At 48.7% G+C, this 22346-nt stretch overlaps 1 protein-coding gene across 6 annotated transcripts in view; it reads right to left on the reverse strand.

The window, feature by feature from the left end:
• USP7 (ubiquitin specific peptidase 7) overlaps positions 1 to 22346 on the reverse strand; it is an 81532-nt gene that overhangs the window by 45182 nt on the left and 14004 nt on the right. The window contains exon 1 of one of the 6 annotated variants that reach the window (XM_055562489.1): positions 8538 to 8693. The exons of 1 other annotated variant lie outside the window; for it this stretch is intronic. In XM_055562489.1, the coding sequence (XP_055418464.1) occupies positions 8538 to 8619 (82 nt within the window). In that variant the 5' untranslated portion in view covers positions 8620 to 8693. Of the gene's footprint in view, positions 1 to 5489; positions 5698 to 6061; positions 6241 to 8537; positions 8694 to 22346 lie in introns of those variants that run through there. 4 more of the 6 variants (XM_055562490.1, XM_055562491.1, XM_055562486.1 and 1 more) reach the window with 4 other exon arrangements.

Raw genomic sequence — 22346 nt, forward strand, 5'->3', positions numbered from 1 at the left:
ACCTGACTTTCCTGACACATCCGAGCACGGGCTAGTTTACCCGCTGTCAAACTGGAGAGTGGCGTCATGTGTCCCACATGGCTCCCAATGCACACTTCTGCAGCCCTGGACTCACGTGCATACTATTTACGGTTGGTAAAACAGACATCGAGATGGCCTGAATCAACACGCTCCACGAGGAGCAAGGATGTCCCCCAAGCAAACAGGAGCAAGATTACTTGTTACTGAAAACTAGTCAGTGGGCTTCCCTGGTGGTTCAACGGTAAAGAATCTGCCTGCCAATGCAGGAGACACAGGTTCTATCCCTGGTCCGGGAAGATCCCATACGTGGAGGAGCAACTAAGCCCGGGCGCCCCAACTACTGAGCCTGTACTCTAGAGCCTGCAAGTCCCAACTGAGCCCACGTGCTGCAACTACTGAAGGCCAAGCACCCTAGACCTGTGCTCCCCAAGAGAAGCTAGTGCAGTGAGAACCCTGAAAACCCGCAACTGGAGAGCCGGCCCCACGCGCCACAACCAGAGAAAAGCCTGTACAGCAAGGCAAATGAAGACCCAGCACAGCCAAAATTATCAAAAACAAAACAAACAAGACCAGTTGTATATGTGGCATTCCTTCCAAGTGCGCAAGTAAGCTTTTAATATGGGGAACTGCTATTTCACACCAAACTGTTTAGTTACCACAGGGGCATGACAAAGTCACAGGGGCACAGCACAGTTCCGCATACTAATGGCCTCTACACACTTTCAGTGGACATATATAACTTCTGCCAGTCTTTCTTTCTATGTGTTTGTTCTAAGTGATAACTGCTGAAATGTGACTTTAATGTAGTAATGATGTGGGGTGTGCATTCTGTATGTGCCTTTTAATTTCATTTCTTAAATAATTTGTTTACCCTGTATTGCTTACCAAACACAGAAAGAAACTGTCCACAAGCGGACTGGAAATTTAAAAAAGACAAATAAATTGGATCTTCCACAAATAACCGAAGAAAGCCTGCTCTGTAGCATTTGCCTAGGAACTATTTATTCACTCATTTTAATTTAGCTTTTCCAGGACACACTGTGTCTTTCCAACGCCCAACGTGACACTAACGCTACCAGAAACACCGCTAGCTAAGGCTCCAACCAGACTGTTCAGGCGAACTCTGGCCACGAACACTTTCTGCACGACAGACACATGCTGTATCTGCTCGTCCCGGGTGGTGGCGTTGGCCACGGGCGGCAACCAAACCCCTGCAGCGTGGCTGGTCAGTGAAGGACTGCGATTGCCACCATGTGGCCAGTGGCCACCTTACTGCACAGCGCAGGTGACACCCTGAGCATCCTCTCTCCTGCTCCCAAGACCCCGAGCGGCCTTCTCCAGCAGCATGGGGCTTGGGAGGAAAACAGGCTTAATCTGTCCTCATCAGTAGCAGCAGGAGACTTGGAGTGCTTCAGAAAGAGGAGGAGCCCTCTGGCTAGCACGGGCTGGACGTCACTCAGAGCTGTGTGAGGAGGGGGACTGCCCAAAGCATGGGGCTCAGCTCAGCAACCTCACCAACCAGCTTCTTGGGGGACATCCTGCGGGCCAGGCACACCAGCCCCATCTGCTTTGCCCACACAAGCTAAAGACAGGAGGGAAAGGCTGAGATTCGTGGGGAAAAACTCTTAGTGGTCCATCGATGATGGTTATAGAAGAGGAACTGAGGTTAGGGATTGAGGAATGTCTTTAGCCAATTCACACCCAATTTGTTTGACTGAATAGTTTCTCCTCCAAGCTGACAAACTACCAACTCTAAGAAGCAAGCACTTCCAAATTACCTACTACCAACTATACTTCTATTAGAAAACGAAAACTACCTGCCCTTCACTATTTCAGAGGAGGAGCTGGAGATCTAACCATGTAACAGGCTAAAGACTATTACAGGTGCTTGTTTGAAAACCACAATTGCACCGGGTCAATTAAGAGCCTTGAAACGTAATTTATTCCCCAAAGTCATATTGATGAAATGTACTTGCAATTCTAGGTGCATAAGCCTAGTTTGCTCAGCCTATATACCCTAGAGAAAAGCCCCCTCAAGTCCTTCTGAAAGCACCATAAAGGGGGTGGTGGGAGGGAGCCAAGAGGTCAGACTGCCACCCAGACACCTGGAGTCACGCCCTGGATGTGATGGTGCTCTGCATCACAGATCACCCCAACAATCTCACACAAGCCCTCTCCCAAGCACAGGCCAGTTTAACAACTTACTGCACGAGTCAGACCTTCCCCTGGTTGGTATTCTGGGGCTGGCACCTCGCACGGGACGCTGCCCTCCCAGTAGCAGGACCTCAGGGAAACCAGTCACTGGCATCCCTCGCCCAGGGAGGGCGGGCCGGCCTGGTTTTCAAATATCCTATGCCAGGCGGGAGAAGCATGTGGAACTGTTGTGGCTGCACAAGGAAGGGAACTTCCCTCTTTATCATTTAGGTTCCCAGTTCAGTCGTGTGCAACTCTTTGCGACCCCATGAACTGCAGCACACCAGGCCTCCCTGTCCATCACCACCCCCGGAGTCCACTCAAACCCCCCAAATGACACAAAAAGAAGGGCAAACCACCCACCGCCCTGAGACTCAGACATGGTGCTCACTCACATTTGGTAAGATAAAGCCCCGGTCAATCGGGTGACCTGCACTCCCTGGAAGGACACCCGGGCATCTCTGTGAACATTAACAGCTGTGCCCGTGCTAACAGGGTCCCAGCCAAAGGGGCATCAAGGCAGCACCAGCCCCCGCCAGCGCACGCGAGCAGTGCGCCCTCCAGTCGGGGGTCTCCTCTGCCTAACACCAATGGCAGTGACGCTCCTCCCCAAGGTGTGACCCCGGGACGCCCCTTCCCCTCATCCCCACACCCCGGCTCTAGAACTAGAGTTCACGCCAGCATCTTCGTTAAGTTCTGGAAGCACTCACTCTTATCCAGGTCGGTGTATTTCCCTACCCAACAAACTTCCCAGTTACCTCCACTGCCAACTTCCAAGTCTATACCACCAACGCTCAGAAGTAGGCCTGCTTCTCTTCAAGAGGGTTTCAACACATGTGACTTCTCATTAGCCGAGTCGTGTGTTAACTTACTACCAAAATGGCATAACTGACTTTCTTGCCTACGCCTGACACTTAAAAATCCTGCTTCCTCCAACTTTCCTAAGTCCAAATTAGTTCAGAACAAGAAGTTTGTGAAGCAGGTGACATTTTAACATTTAACTGTCATAGTACATGTCAAGAAATACCATGTTACAACGCCAGTCTCCAAAGTTCCTTTGCCTTGGAAATCAAGGAGAAGCAGCCAGGCTACAAACTACTCAGGCAAAAAAACAGAAACAATAACAAACTCAGAAATACTCAAAAGGAAACATCATTAAGGTTCATTGATGCCCTGTGTGTGGAAAAGGACTTTTTCCTGGCAAAAGGATCAAAAATGCCAATCGAAGCAACTGAACGTTAAAAGCAATAAAACTGAATTAGCAGCTATCAAAGCGAAATTGGTTTATGGCTTCGGCATTCTCTTTCACACCGACTTGGCCAGCCAGCCACCTCCGGTACTACTGTTTTGCCGTTTCCTGAATGAGTGTCTCCCACAGAAACACTTAACAGAAAAGGAACAGTCCCGGGGTGAGGAAGATGAGGATACAGTGGCAATCCCACAGGTCAAAGACACAGCTCTCATGCAAGGCTAGTGCCTGAGACCACCAGACAAGTTTGGGAAAATGAATGACAGGCTTCTGAGCCTCTTTCCTGGGGTCTCTGCGCTGTGTGCAGTCAGGGAGAGGCAGACACTACCCATGCAAGAGCAGGGCCTGAGAGCCACGGCTGAACCCTGTGCAGTGCAGGTGTGTGCGCGCGCTCGGAGCCTGAAGCACAAACCGGGTCAGGGATCCCATCAGTAGGCCTGGGCAACTAGCCATCACCTGCATGAGGAAGGCAGCCCACCTGAGTCCTTTAAGCAGGGCGGGGACCAGGCAGCCGTGGGGGGAAGAGAGGAAGCAGGGAACATTAAGAGGCCTATTGCAAAGTCCCGGCATGAGGCAACAGGGGCCTGGCGGGTGGAACACCAAAAGGGCTTGGTAACAGGATGTGGGATTTAGAGACAAGAATTCAGGGCCAACTCCCACGTTGGGACACTCCTGTGACCTGGCCTCCCTGTGACAAACCTGATTGGCAACCATGTCAATTTTGGATGCTGGATAATGGTCAAGTAACACCCTCAGCAGAAGGCCCCCAAGCTGACCAGGTGTCACGAGCAGTGCCCCACCGCACCAAACCCACCGTCCTCTCCTCCTGAGCCCATTGCACTTTTCTTAAAATATTCTATCATTAACTTTAAATATCTACTTAGGAACATCAAGCCCATTCATAAACAATGCTGCTTGGACCGAGGCCGGTCAGTTTGCGTCCTAATCCGTGTTAGGATATAATTACTGCAGAACCACGAATGCCAACCAGCCCCGCCTGTGCACCTGATTAACCTGCGCCTGTCCCCGCCCAGGTGCGACCCTGTCGCCATCACCACACCGAGACTGAACGCCACAGCGCCCCGCTCCGCGCCCAGCACTGCACACGTGCTTTATGCCTCCACCCTCATGACCACCCTGCAGGGTCCCACCGACCTCCTTTTCCAGGATGCCACAACTGAGAGCTTAAGCAACGTGCTGAGGTCACACAACAATTAAATGGCAAAGTCCACGCTCAGACTCGGGCCTGGCACTAAGCCTGTACTCGCTCTCACTCCACTTGCCTTCCTTGAGTTAACTCAACAGCTTCTTTCTCCCCTTCCACAAAACTGACTGCACTCCCACCCCTAAAAAAGCCAAGATGAAGGTATACACTTCTTCCCCAATATGTGTGATAAAACTTGATCAATCTTTTGTTTATCTTAAGTCAGCAGTCTGGAAGAATCAGGAGGGTAAATGCCTGTGGCGAGTAACTTCCAAACCCATCAAAACTTGACAGGCTCACATCACAGTCAGATGTTTCTAGGTCTGGCCTAAATTCTTCCATTTTTTTTCCCCCTGGATTCTCCAAGTTGATGCTCACTTCGAAGGGTTCTTTTACCAACTGAAGCTACTGTGAGAGGATAACCTATATTCTCATATTATTTGACTTTTGCCTTGTTACGGTGCTATTTGAAAAGGAAACATGCCTTAGACTAAAATGCCCAGGTGTAGTCTATTTGGATGCATGTACACAAGGCAACTCACTTTCTATTCCTAAACCTGCTTCAGCAGAAAAGTAACTTGAAACTCTGTGAAATCTACCCACACAGGTTTGAAAGAAAAAGAAATCCACCACTGGGGCACCCCAAACAAAAAGACACAGCAGTCAGTGACGAATTCTTTTCAGAAACGGTAGACCACACTCATTCATTTGCTCCCACCTTGGCGTCCTGATAGCAATGGTCTGAGCACTGTACAAAAGTACAAAATGAAACTGTCTGTCCCCATTAGTCTCAAAGATGACACTCAGAAATAGACTGCTCACACGGGCAGCAGAATCTCACCAGGGAGCAGACATCGAGGTACCGACACTGGTGCCAGCCAGCCCAGAGCAGGAGGCAGGCCTCGGGGAAACTTCCTGTTGACTCCGAGGGAGCATGAACAGCCCTGATTATCTCAAGTACTCCAGAGGGCAGAGGCCAGTGCGGGTCCCTCCTGCAGCCCCCTGGCCTGCACTGCCTCTGAGTTGGAGGGTAAATAAACTGCCGAGCAAATTCATTCCTGGCCAGGCCCCGACGGAGGCCACGCCTCCACGATGCTGTTTGCCTCCCAACCTGAAAACGTGCACAGGCCTCACAGGAAGGAAGCATGTGGTCTAGACCCCAATGAACTGCCACCATACCCGCCCCATCTTTTCCCTCGCTGCCCTTCCGAACTTTCCCAACTGCTCAAAACAAGACATTTTAAAAATAACTTGGCCTGGGCAGTTTTTCTCCAGCAGACATACAAAGGCTGTGCAGAGTCAGTCAAGAAAAAAATAAATAAATGCGACCCCTTTACAGCAGAGCAGAAGGAGAGCCAATTAACCTGTTGATAGGGGAAATGCGCCAATCTTACCAGCCTCTCCGGCTCCCGGCTCCTTTGAAACCACCCTGCCTAGGAGCAGTGGGAAAGCAATGCTCCTCAAGGGCAGAGCTCCTCAAGCTGATCAGAGCCCTGACAGCTTTCAGCTGCTGAGTCTATGGGAACCAAGGCAAACACCAAACAGGTGCGAGTCATTCCCAGAGCCTGGCTTATGAAGCCAGGCACAGTGGATCACCACAACCCCACCCTTCTCCCTTTTTAATAGGAAGGATTCTTTTGCTCTTCCCGACCCTAAAGTACAATATATAAACTGAGCACCACACTTGAGGAGTGGGAAGGCTTAAGAAAGGCTGACAGAGATTGCCTGAGACAGGGGCGGCTATCTCACCTGTAGGTGCTCACAGGGTGTCGACAGCCATAAGCCTACCAGGACAAGGTGACGACTGTAAGCCCTACAAAGACAAGGTACCTTCTGGAAAATAAATTCAGGACAGAGACCCACTTGAAAGAAACAAGACTTGTAAGTTTATAGAATGAGTAATAATAAACTACAACCTCTGCGATCCAGTTTGAAATGGCAGTAAATTTGCAGATTAGTGATTTTATGGGTGACTTTTCCAACGCAAACTTGGATATGAGAACCAAAAACTCCTTGAAAAAATAAAGTAGTCTTAAAAGCAGGCATGACTTCTGAAAATTCTTCCCCCACTCAACACTCTCTGGTCTTAGAGAAAAGCCCTTGTAACTTGTGGACATGACTACTTCCCCAGAGACGCAGCTCTACACCAGAAATCTGCTCTGCAGTGGGGTCCATGCTGATCAGCTCTTGTTCCTGTTCAAAAGACTTAAAAAAGTGCTAAGACAACATAAATATTGGGTTTTTGTCTTGATTGGATGATACTTAAAAAGGACACTAAAAAGCAACCCCTTTTTTAAATATTCAAAATCCTCCCGGGCAATGTACTCCTCTGGCTAGTTGGCTTACTGACACATGACAAAAGCTCTATGAAGTTACTGCCTTGCTGGAGTCAGAAGACACAGCCCCAGCCTGGCCGCGGACGGGCTGCCCTGTCTCGCATTAGTGGCCACTGAAGTCCCAGTGGGAAGTGCCTTCTGCCGGCATCTCCACCACTTTGCCTTTTGCCATCCTGTAGACCAATTTTTTTTCAGGGCACACTGAATTGCTGGCCGCCCCTTGTTATTCACAGGGGAGTACCAGTTACGGTGAGAGTTCCCACCAACCAGGGTGCAGCACCCCACGGTAGGAACGCTTCCTTAGCGCCCCTGTTCATTTCCGCAGCTCAAAATCTCTGGCTAAAAGCAACATAAGTACAGCTCATTCAATACCCCCTTCATTCAGAAGCCCTCTTTTTGACTCCTGCCTGTCTGTCCCCCTCTCGAAATAGCTAAGGACCCTCTCTGAATACTTCTTACACTTTGCCCTTTCAAGCACTTGGGCCACGAGCCTTCGAACCACCAGCACTGATTGCTCTATGTAAGCTCAAGCAAGACCCTTTCCTGTCCAGACCCTCTACATCAAACCTCTATTACCAAGCCCTTGTTATCATCTCAAAGCTGGGTACTCTCAAACAAACTGCCGGCACCTAGGCAAAAAATTAAGTTACCTTTCAAGTCAGGTTGAATTCAGAGGTAAGGAGTCGTAGGCTGGGGAGAGGGTGTGTGTGTGTTGTGGGCGGGGCGGGGGGGGGGGGTCACGTAGTTTCAAACGCATACCTGGCCGGAGGCACCTCACACAGCCTGGTTACCTAACTCCCCGAAAAACGGCTTAACTCGGAAAGGAAGAGCGCGCCCGGTTCCGAATTCTGGGCCCGTCCAGAGGCTGCGAGCCTCTACGCCCCTTGCAGGTGTTTCCAAACCAAGCCCGAGGCCAGCAAGTGTTGCTACGGAGCGATCGGGGTGGGGGTGGGGGGTCGGGGGGGAGCCCCGCTTCGAAGTCCCCGGTGAGCTCTCCGAGGGAGAGAGAGCGTGCGCGAGCAGGTGCGGCCCGAGCCCCGGAGCCCACGGAGATCTCGTTTCCCGAGCGTAAGCGGGGAAACCACGCGACGCCCCACCGGGGCCGTGGGGGACACAGCTCCCCGGAGCCCGGCTTCCCCAGCCGGGGCGCACGGCAGAGCCCGCAAGCGCCCGCGTCCCCCCGCGGCCGGGCCCGGAGCGCCCTCCTTTACAACTCGGGGGGCTCCGGGCGCTTTGTGCCGGCGAGGAAGGCCGCCTGGGGGCCCCGCGGGCCGGACAATGCAGCGGGCGGGGAGGCGCGGGGGAGGGGGGGGGCGCACGCCGCCCGCCCCCCGCCCGCCGGGCCCCCGGCATGACGGTGCAGCCTCGCCCGGGCCGGGGCAGCCGGGCCGAGGCCCGCGGGCCGCCCGGGGCCTGCGTAAAGATGGCGAGCCCCTCGCGTGGCTCCCGCGGCTCTCCGCCCCCCCCCACCCCGCCCCGGCCACAATGGAAGGCGCCCCCCGGCCCCCGCCGCGGCCGGCCCGCGGGGCCTCACCTTCCATCTCCATGTCCTCGGGCTCGCTGAGCTGCTGCTCGCCCGCTTTCTGCTGTTGCTGCTGCTGCTGCTGGTGGTTCATGTCGGCCGCGGCCTGGGCCTCGCCTGCGGCCGGGGGCCGGGGCTGCGGGCCCGGCGGGCGGGCGGCGGCGGCGAGCCGGGGCGGCGGCGGCGGCGGCGGCGGCGGCGGGGCGGCCTCCTCCTCCTCCTCGCGCGCGTCGTCGGCGGCGGCGGCCCCGGGGCGGCCCACGGCGGGCGGCGGCGGAGGCAGGGAGACGCGCACGTACTTGCTCGCGATTCGCCCAATCTCGGCGCCGAGGCGGGCGGGCGGGCGGCGGGTCGGGCCGGGCGGCCTCGTCGCTCGCTGCTGCGGCCGCCGCCGCCTCAGCCGCCGCTCCCGCCGCCGCCGCCGCCGCCGCGGGGCCCGCCTCCCGCCGCCGGGGCCGGGGCTGCGGGGCCGCGGGCCGGCCGGGGGCGGAGGGCGGCCGGGCGGGGGCCGCGGAGTCAGCCCCGCCTCGGGCCGGGCGCGGCGGGCGGGAGGCCTGGCCGGCCGCGGCGGGCCTGCGGGGCCGGGGGCCGGCGGGAGCGGCGGCGGCGGCGGCGGCGCGGGCGGGCGACGGGCCGGCCGCGCTCGGGGCGCTGTGGCCTCCGCCTTATCGGCGTCGTCGTCGAGGCTCCGGCAGCGGACGCGGCGCCCGGCGGCTCGGCTCGGCTCGCTCTCAAAATGGCGGCGGCGTGAAATGTCACATCCGCATGGGGGGCCCGAGAGCGAGCTTGCGAGCGACGAGAGCGGGCGGGCGGACGGGCGGCGCAGCGAGCGGGCGGGCGGGCGCCGCGCTGGAGGGCGGAGCGGGAGCGGGAGGCGGAGCGGGGAGGCGGAGCCGGGCGCGGCCAGCCCAACGCCGCCGCCGCCGCCGCCGCCTGGGTCCGCCCGCCCGCCTGCTCGCGGCCCTCAGCGCAGCGGCCCCGCGCCCCGCGCCCCGCGCCGCCCGCCTCGGCCTCTCCCGACCCGAGGGGCCCGCCTCGGAGCCTCGCGGCCCAGCCCCGGCGTGCGCGCCCGGGGGCCCCAGCCCTAGCGGGGCGAGTGGCCCCAGCAGGTGCCCGGCAGGGCGTGTGGTCAATCCAGGAAGCCCAGGGCAGTCCGGGGAGGGGGGCAGGGGATGCAGGGGCCGAAACCCTGCCCGGGGCCCGGTTGACCGCGGGAGGGTTGGCTGATGTCGCCCGGGGACTCGACAGAAGACGGCCCGATTGGAGCGAGTGGCCGGTGCCGGTCAGCCCTTGCTGGCCCTGGTGATGATTATTTTACCTCTTTGAAAACAGATGTGTGATTCATTCAACCCAGTACCGCGCTGTGCGAGAACTTTTCTCACTGTAGCCCAAACCAGACACCAGGTTTTGGTCCCCTCAAAACCAGCCAAAGTATCTCTTGATCTGGCATCAATTGATTCCCTTCACATCAACCCAATCTGATTTAGATCCTTTAGGGCCTGCCTCCTTCCCATTCCTTGGGAGACCGGCGATAGGGGTCTCAACTTTCTGATGAAATCCAAGGCAGTGTGGATGAAGAAGGGAGTGGAGAAGGATACGTACATCTCTGCGTCTCTACTGTATCTCTTAGTGACCGTCTCCAGGGAGAATATAATTTTGCCCTCAAATGACCAGAAAGATTTTCTATCTGCTCATCTGTCCCTGCATTTTTCTCGGGTTTTCTCTACTTGATTCACTGTCCGTCTCCCTTCCGGGAAAAGAATGTTTTGTTCTCTGTGGTATCCCAAGCACCCTGAGACAGAACAAGTACTCGGATACATATTTGTTGAATGAATGTGTAATTAAAATGTGATGAGATCCAGCCCCCCACCCCCTATCCCTCAAGCATTTCCCACCAGTGAATTTCTAGCTGGACCCAAGCAATGACATTCAAGAGGGAAGGAACCACTTCACGACGAATCAGTCCAGCCCCAGCTTCACCCCCCAGATTAGGAAGAGGTGTTGTTATTCCCACAAATGCTAATGAAAGGTTCTCAGATGCAAATGAACCCTTCTCACTTGGGGGAGGGCAGACGGGACCGCTCTGGTGGAAGGGGTGGCAGGCAACGATAATGGTGCCTATCGGGTTCCACACTGGCCAACCTTATCTTCATCACTTGGGTTCAGAACCAACCCGGGAATTAAAAAAGGATAAGAGTAGGGAATACCTTGCATGATGGTTAAACTAAATGTGGTACACCCAGTACAGTAAAATACTATTTGGCAATGAAGAATGGATTAATATAAATTAATTAAATGTATATCTATTATATTTAAATTATTAATGACATCATTCAAGATGCTCCTATTCTTATTTTTTCTGCACTTGATAAAATATTCTCAGAGAAATGCTAATGTCTCACTATGATTATATATTTTTTCTTTTCCCTCTTATTCTGATTTTTTGCTATATGTATCTTTGTTTCTTTGTTGTTAGGTGTCTAATGATTTATGATGCCTATTTTTGTGAATTATACCTTTTATCGTTAGAAATATTCATCGTTTCATTTAAAATAAATTTAATTTTTTTAAAAAATTGGATGAGGCTTGAAAACACTGTGCTGAGTTAAAGAAGCCAGACAGAAAGGATCTTATGGTGTATGATGATTCCAATGACACAGAATGCCCAGAGCAGGAAAATCAACTTATAGAGAGATAAATTAAGGACAGTTAAGGGTTTGGGTGTGACTGCTAGAAAGTACAGGGTTTCTTTGGGGGGCGGGGTGATGAAAATATCCAAAATCTGATTCTGGTGATTATCCAACTTGGTGAATATAGTGAAAATACTGAATTGTGCACTTTAAATGGGTAAATTATATGTTATGGGTCAGATTGCAATAAAATTTAAAAACAAGAAAAAGATGAGGAGACTTCCCTGGGGGTCCAGTGGCTAAGGCTCCACACTCCCAACACAGGGGGCCCGGGTTGGATCCCTGGTCAGGGAACTAGACCCCACACTCCCAACATAGGGGGCCCGGGTTCGATCCCTGGTCAGGGAACTAGATCCCACGTGCTGCAGCTAAAGATACTGTATGCCACAACTAAGACCACCGCAGTCAAATAAACATATAATAAAATTTACAAATAAAAAGATGAGAATGAGAATAAAAGACCCGAGTGAAAGCTGTTCGTAGTCTAGGAGAGTGCTGGAGATGGAGTGGCCTGGGGTGGGGGCGGGGGTGGAGATGGAGAAAACAGGTTAGTCTGTAGGCAGGTCAAGTTGCTGATAGCCTGGAGTTGGGTGGGACAGAAGAGAGAAGAATCAAGTATTACTCTCAGATTTCTGGTTTCAGCAACTAAGTGAATGATGGTGCCAATTACCAACATGGGGGAGAAGTCTGGGGGAGGCACAGATTTGGGAGTAAAATTGAGAGGTTTTTCTGGCTTTGCTTTAGGGAGCTGGGAGGGGGTTGTTGTTTTTGTGTTTGCCTTTTCTTCTTTTTTTACTGTATTACATTTGAAGTGCGTGTTAGATATTATCTATGCATGCCTGCTCAGTCATGTCCGACTCTTTGCGACCCTATGAACTGTAGTCCACCAGGCTCCTCTGTCCATGGGATATTACTGACAAGAATGCTGGAATGGGTTGCTGTTTTCTCCTCCAGAGGATTTTCCCAGCCTAAGGATCGAACCTGCATCTCCTGAGTCTCCTGCATTGGCAGGTGGATTTTTTTTTTTTTCCTTTTTCTTTTTTAAATCACTGAGTCACCTGGGAAGTCCCAGACATTATCCATATGGAGGTGTGAAGAAATTAGTTCAACAGGATTCTGGACTGAGGGGTAGAAATGTGTGGAGATGGTATGAGAGCCTAGAGGTCACTTAGGGAGGTGGGGATATATTATATATAGCAAATGTGGGCCACAGTCATATGCTGATACAAAGAGGGACCCACAGAGGAGACGACAATTCTGGGAACTGGTTTACTTTTTCATAGTACTTCCTAGCATTCTTATTCCCTACAACCTTCATCCTTGATGGCTTCCCTGGTAGCTCAGGTGGTAAAGAATCTGCCTGCAATGCAGGAGATCTGGGTTTAATCCCTGGGTCAGAAAGATCCCCTGGAGAAGGAAATGGCAACCCACTCCAGTATTCTTGCCTGGGAAATCCCATGAACAGAGGAGCCTGGTGGGCTACAGTCCATGGGGTTGCAAAGAGTCTGACAGCTGAAACGACTTAGCAAGCACGCATTGTACAGCAAAAAGAGAAAAACAAACAAACAAAACGAACATGTGTAAATAATCTCTGTCCACTCCTAGAAGCATCTTGATGAAAGAAATTATCTTTCTCACAGCTCTGTCCACAGAACCTAGCACAGTGCCTGACACAGCAGATGCTCGATAAAGGTTGAATCAATGCTTCCACCCCAGCTGATGCTTACTAACTGCGTGTGAGGAGCTAGGAGCCGTCTGGGGCAATGATGGGAAAGACAGTGCCTGCTTGCTTTCAAGGCATCTCAGATGGATTTTCGTACTTATTTGCTCTTTTCTTCCTTTGCCCATCTTTCACAGAGGAGTGGATGGCAGGTGGAAAATTTATCCCTAGGCCCCCATGGCTACTAGGAAAGCAAGACCAGTGCATTTTTAGGCCTACCAAGAAGGCCCAGACTCAGTTATTCCTGAGGGCTATGCTAGTGTGTTTTCTTCTTGGCCCAGTGGAATTATAGCCCCTTTACATGCAGAAGGGGTTGTTGGAAAAGAACTCCGCAGAAGATGTGAATCAGCTGCGGAAAGCCTGCTTCCTGGGAGCCTTAATGCCAAGATGCTTCAAAGAAGCTGTTTGGAGAACTCTGTTTGGGCAAGAGGATTGGCACTATTTCTGATCACTGCCAATTTGTTTTAAATTTCACAACCCCTACCCTGGTTCCGAGAAACAAGGGACCAGAGAAAGAGAGAGAAAACCTGGGAGACTGGAACCTCTGGACCAGCTGCCTTGTCAGTAGGTAGAGCCAAGTAGGGAGGGGCCACCCTATCACTACTGTCTGAGCAAAACATATTTTGCTGCTCCCAGGGCCCCAGCCATGACTCGGCATAAACAGCTGGTCAGGTTTTTTTTTTTTTCTTGAGACCCACCCAGACTATTTACCTACTTGGAAGGTAGGTTCTCATCAGGGTCTAAAATAAATTAATGGACATGTCAAAGAAGAAATGGGAGTACCAAGCACATTTTTTCTTTTTCTTTTTCTTTTTTTTTTCAGCGTAAGTGTTATAATCCATAGTTAGAAAGATACAACTTAAACCCCTAACCCCAAGGTTAGTGAGGATGTGGGCATAGAGATAAGGCATTCGGTAAAGATCGTGTAGCTGTAAGCAGTTCGGGAGGATAAGGGGCTTTAGGGTGAGGAATCAGGTGGTCCAAGGGGGTTCCGCAAACTTGAACTTGGGAGACTGACCCAACCTCTTAGAACTCAAGGTTCTTATCAAGGAAATGGGGAGGCTCGTTTCTGTCTAAAGGGGCTGTTATGGAAACCAAGTGAAAAGATAAGACTTTTCTCAAATAGTTTCCCATCCAGAGCTTGCGAGATGGTTCTTGTAAAAGAATGGATGAGACCCTAGCCCTTCCCCATTCCTGACACATCATCCTTTCACTCAAAACTATTCATAGGCCTAACCCTAACCCACTGTGTGAAAAGGACAGGGCTGCCTGAGTTAAACAAATGGCAAAAATGACCATCAGTTCAGTCGCTCAGTCGTATCTGACTCTTTGCGACCCCATGAATTGCAGCACACCAGGCCTCCCTGTCCATCACCAACTCCCGGAGTTCAAACTCACGTCCATCTAGTCGGTGATGCCATCCAGCCATCTCATCCTCTGTCGCCCCCTTCTCCTCCTGCCCCCAATCCCTCCCAGCATCAGAGTCTTTTCCAATGAGTTAACTCTTCAAATGAGGTGGCCAAAGTACTGGAGTTTCAGCTTTAGCATCATTCCTTCCAAAGAATCCCAGGGCTGATCTTCAGAATGGACTGGTTGGATCTCCTTGCAGTCCAAGGGACTCTCAAGAGTGACCATGGGGGTGGCTAATGAAGTCACGTGGCCAATATGCTTCTGGGCTGTGAAGCAACAAAACCTTAATTCCTTTCTTTCTTTTTTTTTTTTAAAGATTTCTTTGGATGTGGAGCATTTTTTTTTAAGTCTTTTCTGAATTTGTTACAATATTCCTTCTGTGTTATGTTTTGGTTTTTTGGCTTCTAGGCATGTGGGATCTTAGCTTCCTGACCAGGGATCCAACCTGCACCTCCTGCATTGGAAGGCAAAGTCCTACTTAACCAGTGGACCACCAGGGAAGTTGCAAAACCTTAAAGCAAACTCTTTTCGTGGTTGGCTGGTGTGCTATAGATATTGGGATATCGTTTACTCAAAAAAAAAAAAAAGAAACAGCTCACAAAAAGATGCTTTGGTAATATGAATGGGTTGCCTCAAAGTTTAAAGACAAAGATGCCCTAATGAGAGGCAGTGAGACTGTGGGTGCCTTCTTTTTCTGTTTCTGTTTGTTTGCGTTTTAGGAAAATTTGTCAGACAACTATCACCCCTCTTGGTCAGATCTTCTTAAAAGAGTAAAACTGTGGAAGTGAAAGTGAAGTCACTCAGTTGTGTCTGACTCTTTACGACCTCATGGACTGTAGCCTACCAGGCTCCTCCGTCCATGGAATTTTCCAGGCAAGAGTACTGGAGTGGGTGGCCATTTTCTTCTCCAGGGGATCTTCCCGATCCAGGGATCGAACCTGGGTCTCCCGCATTGCAGGCAGACTCTTTACCATCTGAGCCACCAGGGAAACCCAAGACTATGGAACAATGGGGTAATTAAAAAAGAAAAAAATATATAAGTGCTCCGTTAAACAGCCCTTATTGTGAGGCAGGAACTTGTTGAAGCACTTCATGTGTTACCCAGTTCATTTCATTCTCACTGCAACCCTGTGAGGCAGGCGCTCTGATGCCCATTTCATGGAGGAGGTCACTGAGGCTCCCGGTTAAGTAACTGGCTCAAGGTCACACAGCTGATAACGGAGAAGTCCAAATTTGAACCCAAGCAGTGTGGCTCCAAATTGCCACAATAAAAAAAAAAAAATTGCTAAGCAACTCATTTGATACCCACAATGTGAAATCCTCCCACCCCACTGGAATCAGGACCCTCACAATTTGGGGACTGTGTTCACACTATCTTCTCATTCTGAAAAGAGATACAGGCCACCTTTCAATGGCACTGCTCATGCCAAATCTTCAGGAATCTTCCTTTCTGCGGAGTCTTATAAATTTGATTTATAATTTTATTTTATTTATTTATTTGGCTGTGCTGGGTCTTCATTGCTGTGCGGCCTTTTCTCAAGTTACAGGGAGCAGGGGCTGCTCTCCAGTTGCCGTGCTCAGGTTTCTCAATGCAGTAGATTCTCTTGCTGTGGAGCACAGGCTCTATCTAGGAGGTGAGAACTTCAGTAGCTGCAGCACGTGGGATCTTCCTGGAGCAAGGATCGAACTGTAGCCCTCAAACGAAAACTTGTACACAGATGTTCATTGCAGCAAGAGGCATGATAGTTTCCTATCAAAAGATTGTTTCCATGGAAACAACCAAATTTCCAGGGACAGATGAACAGATTGACAAAAGGCGATGTATCCTACAGAAGAATATTACTCAGCCCTTAAAAAGGAAGCGTGTATACCTGTTTCTCTGTCCATGAGATTTCCCAGGCAAGAATACTGGAGCGGGTAGCCATTCCCTTCTCCAGGGGATCTTTCTGACCCAGGGATTAATTCCAGATCTCCTGCATTGCAGGCAGATTCTTTACCTCTGAGCCACCAGGGAAGCCATGTTTTATTTTAGTTTTATCATTTATTTATTTTTTTGGCCTCACAGCACGTTGGATATCTTAGTTCCCTGACCAGGGATCGAACCCACGCCCCCTGCATTGGAAGCATGGAGTCTTAACCACTGGGCCACCAGTGAAGTTCCACCATCCCTTTGTTTTAAAAGGCAATTGACTCGTGTTTGACCAGTATCAGCCTAGAAGTTTGTCGCATCGCACACATTCTTGACAGAATTTTCTTAGCACGAATTGTAAACCAAATAATAAGTAACTCCTCAAAGAGCCAGGTGGCATGCTTTGTGTTTGAGCATCTTAATCCCCACAATCAGATAAGAGCAATAGTAATTGCTTGTGTTTATTGAGTGCTTCCCTGTGCCAGGCACTGAACCAAGGGCTTACAGTAACTCATTCGTTTAGTCCTCTCAACTGCCGTTTGAAATAAAACCGCGCACCCCTCTTTACAGGAGAGGAAACCAAGGCGCAAAGAAGGAAAGGGCTAAGAGGTAATAAAAAACAAGGGAAGGGATTCTTAATACAGGTTAAACATAGACTTAGCACGGGATGACCCAGCTATGCCACTCATGGAGATGTACCCAACAGAATGGAAAACAGGGTCTCAGACAAAAACTTGTACACAGATGTTCATTGCAGCAAGAGGCATGATAGTTTCCTATCAAAAGATTGTTTCCATGGAAACAACCAAATTTCCATGGACAGATGAACAGATTAACAAAAGGCGATGTATCCTACAGAAGAATATTACTCAGCCCTTAAAAAGGAAGCGTGTATACCTGTTTCAATAAACCTTGAGAGCATTACATTGAGTAAAAAGCCAGCCACAAAAGGCCACATACTATGAGTCCATTTATATGAAATATCCAGAATGGCCAAATCCAGAGACAGAAAGCAGATTAATGGCTGCTAGAGGCTGGGTATGGGGGTGGAAGGCATGACTACTGAATGGATATGTGGTTTCTGGGAGCAAGGTAGTGAAAATGTTCCAGAAATACTGGTGATGATTGCATAACATGGTGAATGGATGAAATGTCATTAATGGTAAATTTTATCTTATGTACTTTAACTATACTAAAACATAAGGTAAAGATTTGAACCAGGGTGGCTTCATGGTAAAGAATCCGTCTGCTAATGCAGGAGCAAGGGTTCCATTCCTGGGTCCAGAAGATCCCCTGGAGAAGGAAATGGCAGCCCACTCCAGTATTCCTGCCTGGAGAATCCCATGGACAGAGGAGCCTGGAGGACAAAGGGTCGCACACGACTGAGCAGCTAACACTTTGCTTTTTCCCTGCACGCTGTAGGATGTTTATCCGAATCCTTGGTCCACCCACTGAATGCTGGCAGCAGCTATGACAAACACAAATGCCTCGCGACTTGGCATTGGCTTGTTCAGTGACTCGACTTACTCTTCTCCTAATTAGCCTAAAAATAAACTGCAGACCTGGAAAACTATTTTCAAAGACATTTGAAAACGAGGGTGGAGAACATCCATGCGTTCAAAGTAAAATGTATTTAACCTCACATCCAATCATTCACTCATGCAACAAATGCAGAATGCTTCTCCAGCACCCCCATACTCAAGGTCTGGATGAAGGCAGAAAAAAAGGAACGTTGCTTCAAGGCCATGATGTGGGTCCCCTGGCCAGTGAGGTTGTCACATCCTTGGATCCCCTGTCTCCCATCTCTTAGGACACATGGACACAGGGCACAGCTAAGCTATTAATACTAGGCTCTATGGCTGGTCGGGAAATAAGTCTTTCCTTCCATAGTTCTTGCTCAGGAAAAATTTTTTTTTAATGTTTATTTATTTGGTTGCCCTGGGTCATAGTTGTGGCATGGTAAGTGAAAGTGTTAGTCGCTCCGTCGTGTTCAACTCTTTGCAAACCCACAGACTGTAACCCTCCAGGTTCTTCTGTCCATGGAACTCTCCAGGCAAGAATACTGGAGTGGGTAGCCATTCCCTTCTCCAGGGGATTTTCCCTACTCAAGGATGAAACCCCGGTCTCCTGCATTGGAGGCAGATTCTTTACCATCTGAGCCCCCAGGGAAGCCCTAGTCGTGGCCTGTGGGAATCTAGTGCCCTGACCAGGGATTGAACCCCCTGCATTGGGAATGTGGAGTTTTAGCCACTGGACCACCAGGGAAGTTACACAGAGTAATATTTTGATTGACTCACTGAATACACACGCTGGCAACAAGCAGATTTTTTGCACCACTGTTTGGAGTTCAGTGACTGTTGCAAGCAGCAACTGGATTTTATCTGCCAGATGGGATCTCAGGGAATTTAAATTAATTAAAATAATGGCATTTGGTATCAAGGTTGATAGGGAAAGAGTCTCAGGTTCTGAGGCAACCAACTTGAGAACACTGAGGTCCCTTTTAAAGAAAATTACATACAAAATGGACAACTTTTATTAAGCAGTTACTATGTGCCAGGCACCCTGGGGATTTTTTAAGATAATATCCCATATTAATAATTATTTCTTTAGAGTAGTTTTTATTCATAAATAATCTCTGTTCCTGCTCAGCACATCAACCAAAGGAAAGTAGAAAGGAAATTCTTGTCAATACTTTAAGAATCTACATTTTGAGAGAGCCTTTTGAATTTCTTCTTTTTTTTTTTTTAAACAACTATAGTATCTTTAAATGGCAAGGAACAATGTGTTTCAGGATTTGGTGTTATCAAGATATTTTTTTCTTACAATAAAAATGTTCAAGGCCTAGAGAAAGACTGTCCTTGTTAGCTGAGTCCTAAAAACCTTGTTTTTTCCTGGATTAATTCTGCTGTTGACTTGAAGTAATGTCCCAAGAAGATAAATGCAAGCAGGCAGTGGTAAATTAATACAGAATTCAGTTCTTAGATACTCTGAGAGTAGAAATTCAAAAGCAGAGGACAAAGAAGATAAATCTGCAATTAATAAATCTACATGGATGCTCAAATGTTGGGTTAAATTAACTGGGCCAAATTTAACTTGAACTGCCCTGATTCTGTAGGAGAATGCTTATCATTCTGGAGTATTTTTTAAAATCAAATGATGCAACACACATTTTTGGAACATCTACTAAGTTATCCTAAAGATAGGAACCATTTATGTTAAATCGTTTCCATTGTTATTTATCAACTCTGACTTGCTTTATCAATTAAAAAAAAATAATAATAACGTGGGGGGGCTTCCGTGGTGGCTCAGTGGTAAGGAATCTGCCTGCCAATGCAGGAGACACAGGTTCGATCCCTGATCCGGGAGGATCCCAGATGCTTGGGAATAACTAAGCACATGCACCACAACAATTGAGCCTGATTTCCGGAGCCCAGGAACTACAAGTACTGAGCCCACAAGCCCTAGAGCCCATGCTCAACAAGAGAAGCCACCGCAATGAGAAGCCCTCACACCACACCTAGAGAGTAGCTCCCACTCGCTGCAGCTAGAGAAAGCTCTCACAGCAACGAAGACCCAGCGCAGCCAAAAATAAATAAAATAAATAAGTAAAATTATGAAAAAAAAACAAAAAACAAAAAATCGGACTTCCCTGGTGGTGATGTGGTTAAGAATTTGTGTTCCGCAGGCAGTGGGGATGGGTTCGATCCCTGGTCGGGGAACTAGATCCTACATACCACAACTAAGACCCAGCACAGCCAAATAAAAATATATTTTAAAAAAGTATGTTTTTAATCTGTTACATTCAAGGTATTTAAGGAAGTAAAAAAACGGTTTGGGCTTTTTGGGTTTCACTGAAAATTATGATGCCACCTGGCTTATTTTATTTTGCCTTTATATAAAAACTTGACTTTTGTGCTTTTAGCCACAATACTAATATGCAAGAAAATTAACAGTGGTTTCCTTGGAGGAATTTGGGAACAGGAAGAGATTCCATGTTTATTTTTTTTTTTTTTTAACTTTACTTTTCCACAGGAATTAGTAAACTAAGGCCCACTGGCCAAAAATGCAAGTACTTGCTTTTAAAAATAAGGTTTATTTCAAGGAGTAAGAGATAAACTGGGAGACTGAGCTTGAGATATATATATATATATATATATATATATATATATATATATATATATATAATGTGCTGTACTTAATCATTCAGTCCTGTCCATTCACTGGACTGTGGCCCACCAAGTTCCTCTGTCCATGGGATTTTTAGGCAAGAATACTGGAGTGGGTTGCAATTTCTTCCTCCAGGGGATCTTCCTGACCCAAGAATCGAACCAGAGTCTCGATCTGCTAAGCTACTGGGAAAGTCCCATATATACAATACTACTATATATAAAGTAGATAATTGCTATACATCTGAACTAACACAAATTCTTAAAGAGATGGGAATACCAGACCACATTACCTTACTCCTGAGAAATCTGTATGCAGGTCAAGAAACAACAGTTGGAACCGGACATGGAACAACAGATTGGTTCCCAATCGGGAAAGGAGTACGTCAAGGCTGTATATTGTCACCCTGCTTATTTAACTTATATGCCGAGTACATCATGAGAAACGCTGGGCTGGATGAAGCACAAGCTGGAATCAAGATTGCCAGGAGAAATATCAACAACCTTGGATACACAGATGACACCACCCTTATGGCAGAAAGCAAAGAAGAACTGAAGAGCCTCTTGATGAAAGTGAAAGAGGAAAGTGAAAAAGTTGACTGAAAACCCGGCATTCAAAAAACTAAGATCACGGCATCCAGTCCCATCACTTCATGGCAAATAGATGGGGAAACAATGGAAACAGTGATAAACTTTATTTTCTTGGGCTCCAAAAATCACTGCGGATGGTGAAATTAAAAGACACTTGCTCCTTGAAAAAAAAGTTATAACCAACCTAGACAGCATATTAAAAAGCAGAGACATTACTTTGCCAACAAAGGCCTGTCTAGTCAAAGCTGTGGTCTTTCCAGTGGTCATGTCTGGATGTGAGAGTTGGACTATAATGAAAACTGAGTGCCAAAGAATGGATGCTTTTGAACTGTCGTGTTGGAGAAGAGTCTTGAGAGTCCCTTGGACTGCAAGGAGATCCAACCAGTGCACCCTAAAGGAAATCAGTCCTGAATATTCACTGGAAGGACTGATGCTGAAGCTGACTCCAATACTTTGGCCACCTGATGCGAAGAACTGACTCATTGGAAAAGGCCTGATGCTGGGAAAGATTGACGGTGGGAGGAGAAGGGGACAACAGAGGATGAGATGGTTGGATGGCATTACTGACTTAATGGACATGAGTTTGAGCAAACTCCAGGAGTTGGTGATGGACAGGGAAGCCTGGCGTGCTGCAGTCCATGGCATCGCAAAGAGTCGGACACGACTGAGTAGCTGAACTAAACACAAATTGTAAATTTCCATATTAAAAAATTAAATTTTGGCCTCCCTGGTGGCTCAGTGGTAAAGAATCCTCCTGCCATTGCAGGAGACATGGGTTCGATCCCTGATGCGAGAAGATCCCACTTGCCTCAGAACAATTGGACCCTTGTACCAAAACTATTGAGGCTGTGCTCTAGAGCCCATGCTCTGAAACAAGAGAATCTACCACAATGAGAAGCCCACGAGGCCTGTGCACGGCAATGGAAGATAGCCCCTGCTCGCCAAAACTAGAGAAAAGCCCTGGCAGCGATGTAGACCCAGTACAGCCAAAGAGGAATATAAATAAATAAATAAAATTATTTAAAAAAATTAAGTTTTGTTGGAACACAGCATTCATTCATATGTGTGTTATCTATCACTACTTTCACCAGATGAAGACAAAATTAATAGCTGCAATAGAGATCAGAGGTCATACACAAGGCCCGCAAAGCCGAAAGTACTTACCAAGGACTTACTCGGCCCTTAATGGAAAGTGTGTCAATTCCTGCTGTACTGTTTGAATTTTTTCTGTGCATATAATAATTTTATCATGTGCATATAATACTGTAATAATAACATCTGGAGGAAACATATCAAAACCATATAGCATTAGAGCAGAGCTCCAGGGAACCTGAG

This window comes from Bubalus kerabau, chromosome 23 (genome assembly GCF_029407905.1).
Source record: "Bubalus kerabau isolate K-KA32 ecotype Philippines breed swamp buffalo chromosome 23, PCC_UOA_SB_1v2, whole genome shotgun sequence".
NCBI classification, from domain to species: Eukaryota; Metazoa; Chordata; class Mammalia; order Artiodactyla; family Bovidae; genus Bubalus; species Bubalus kerabau.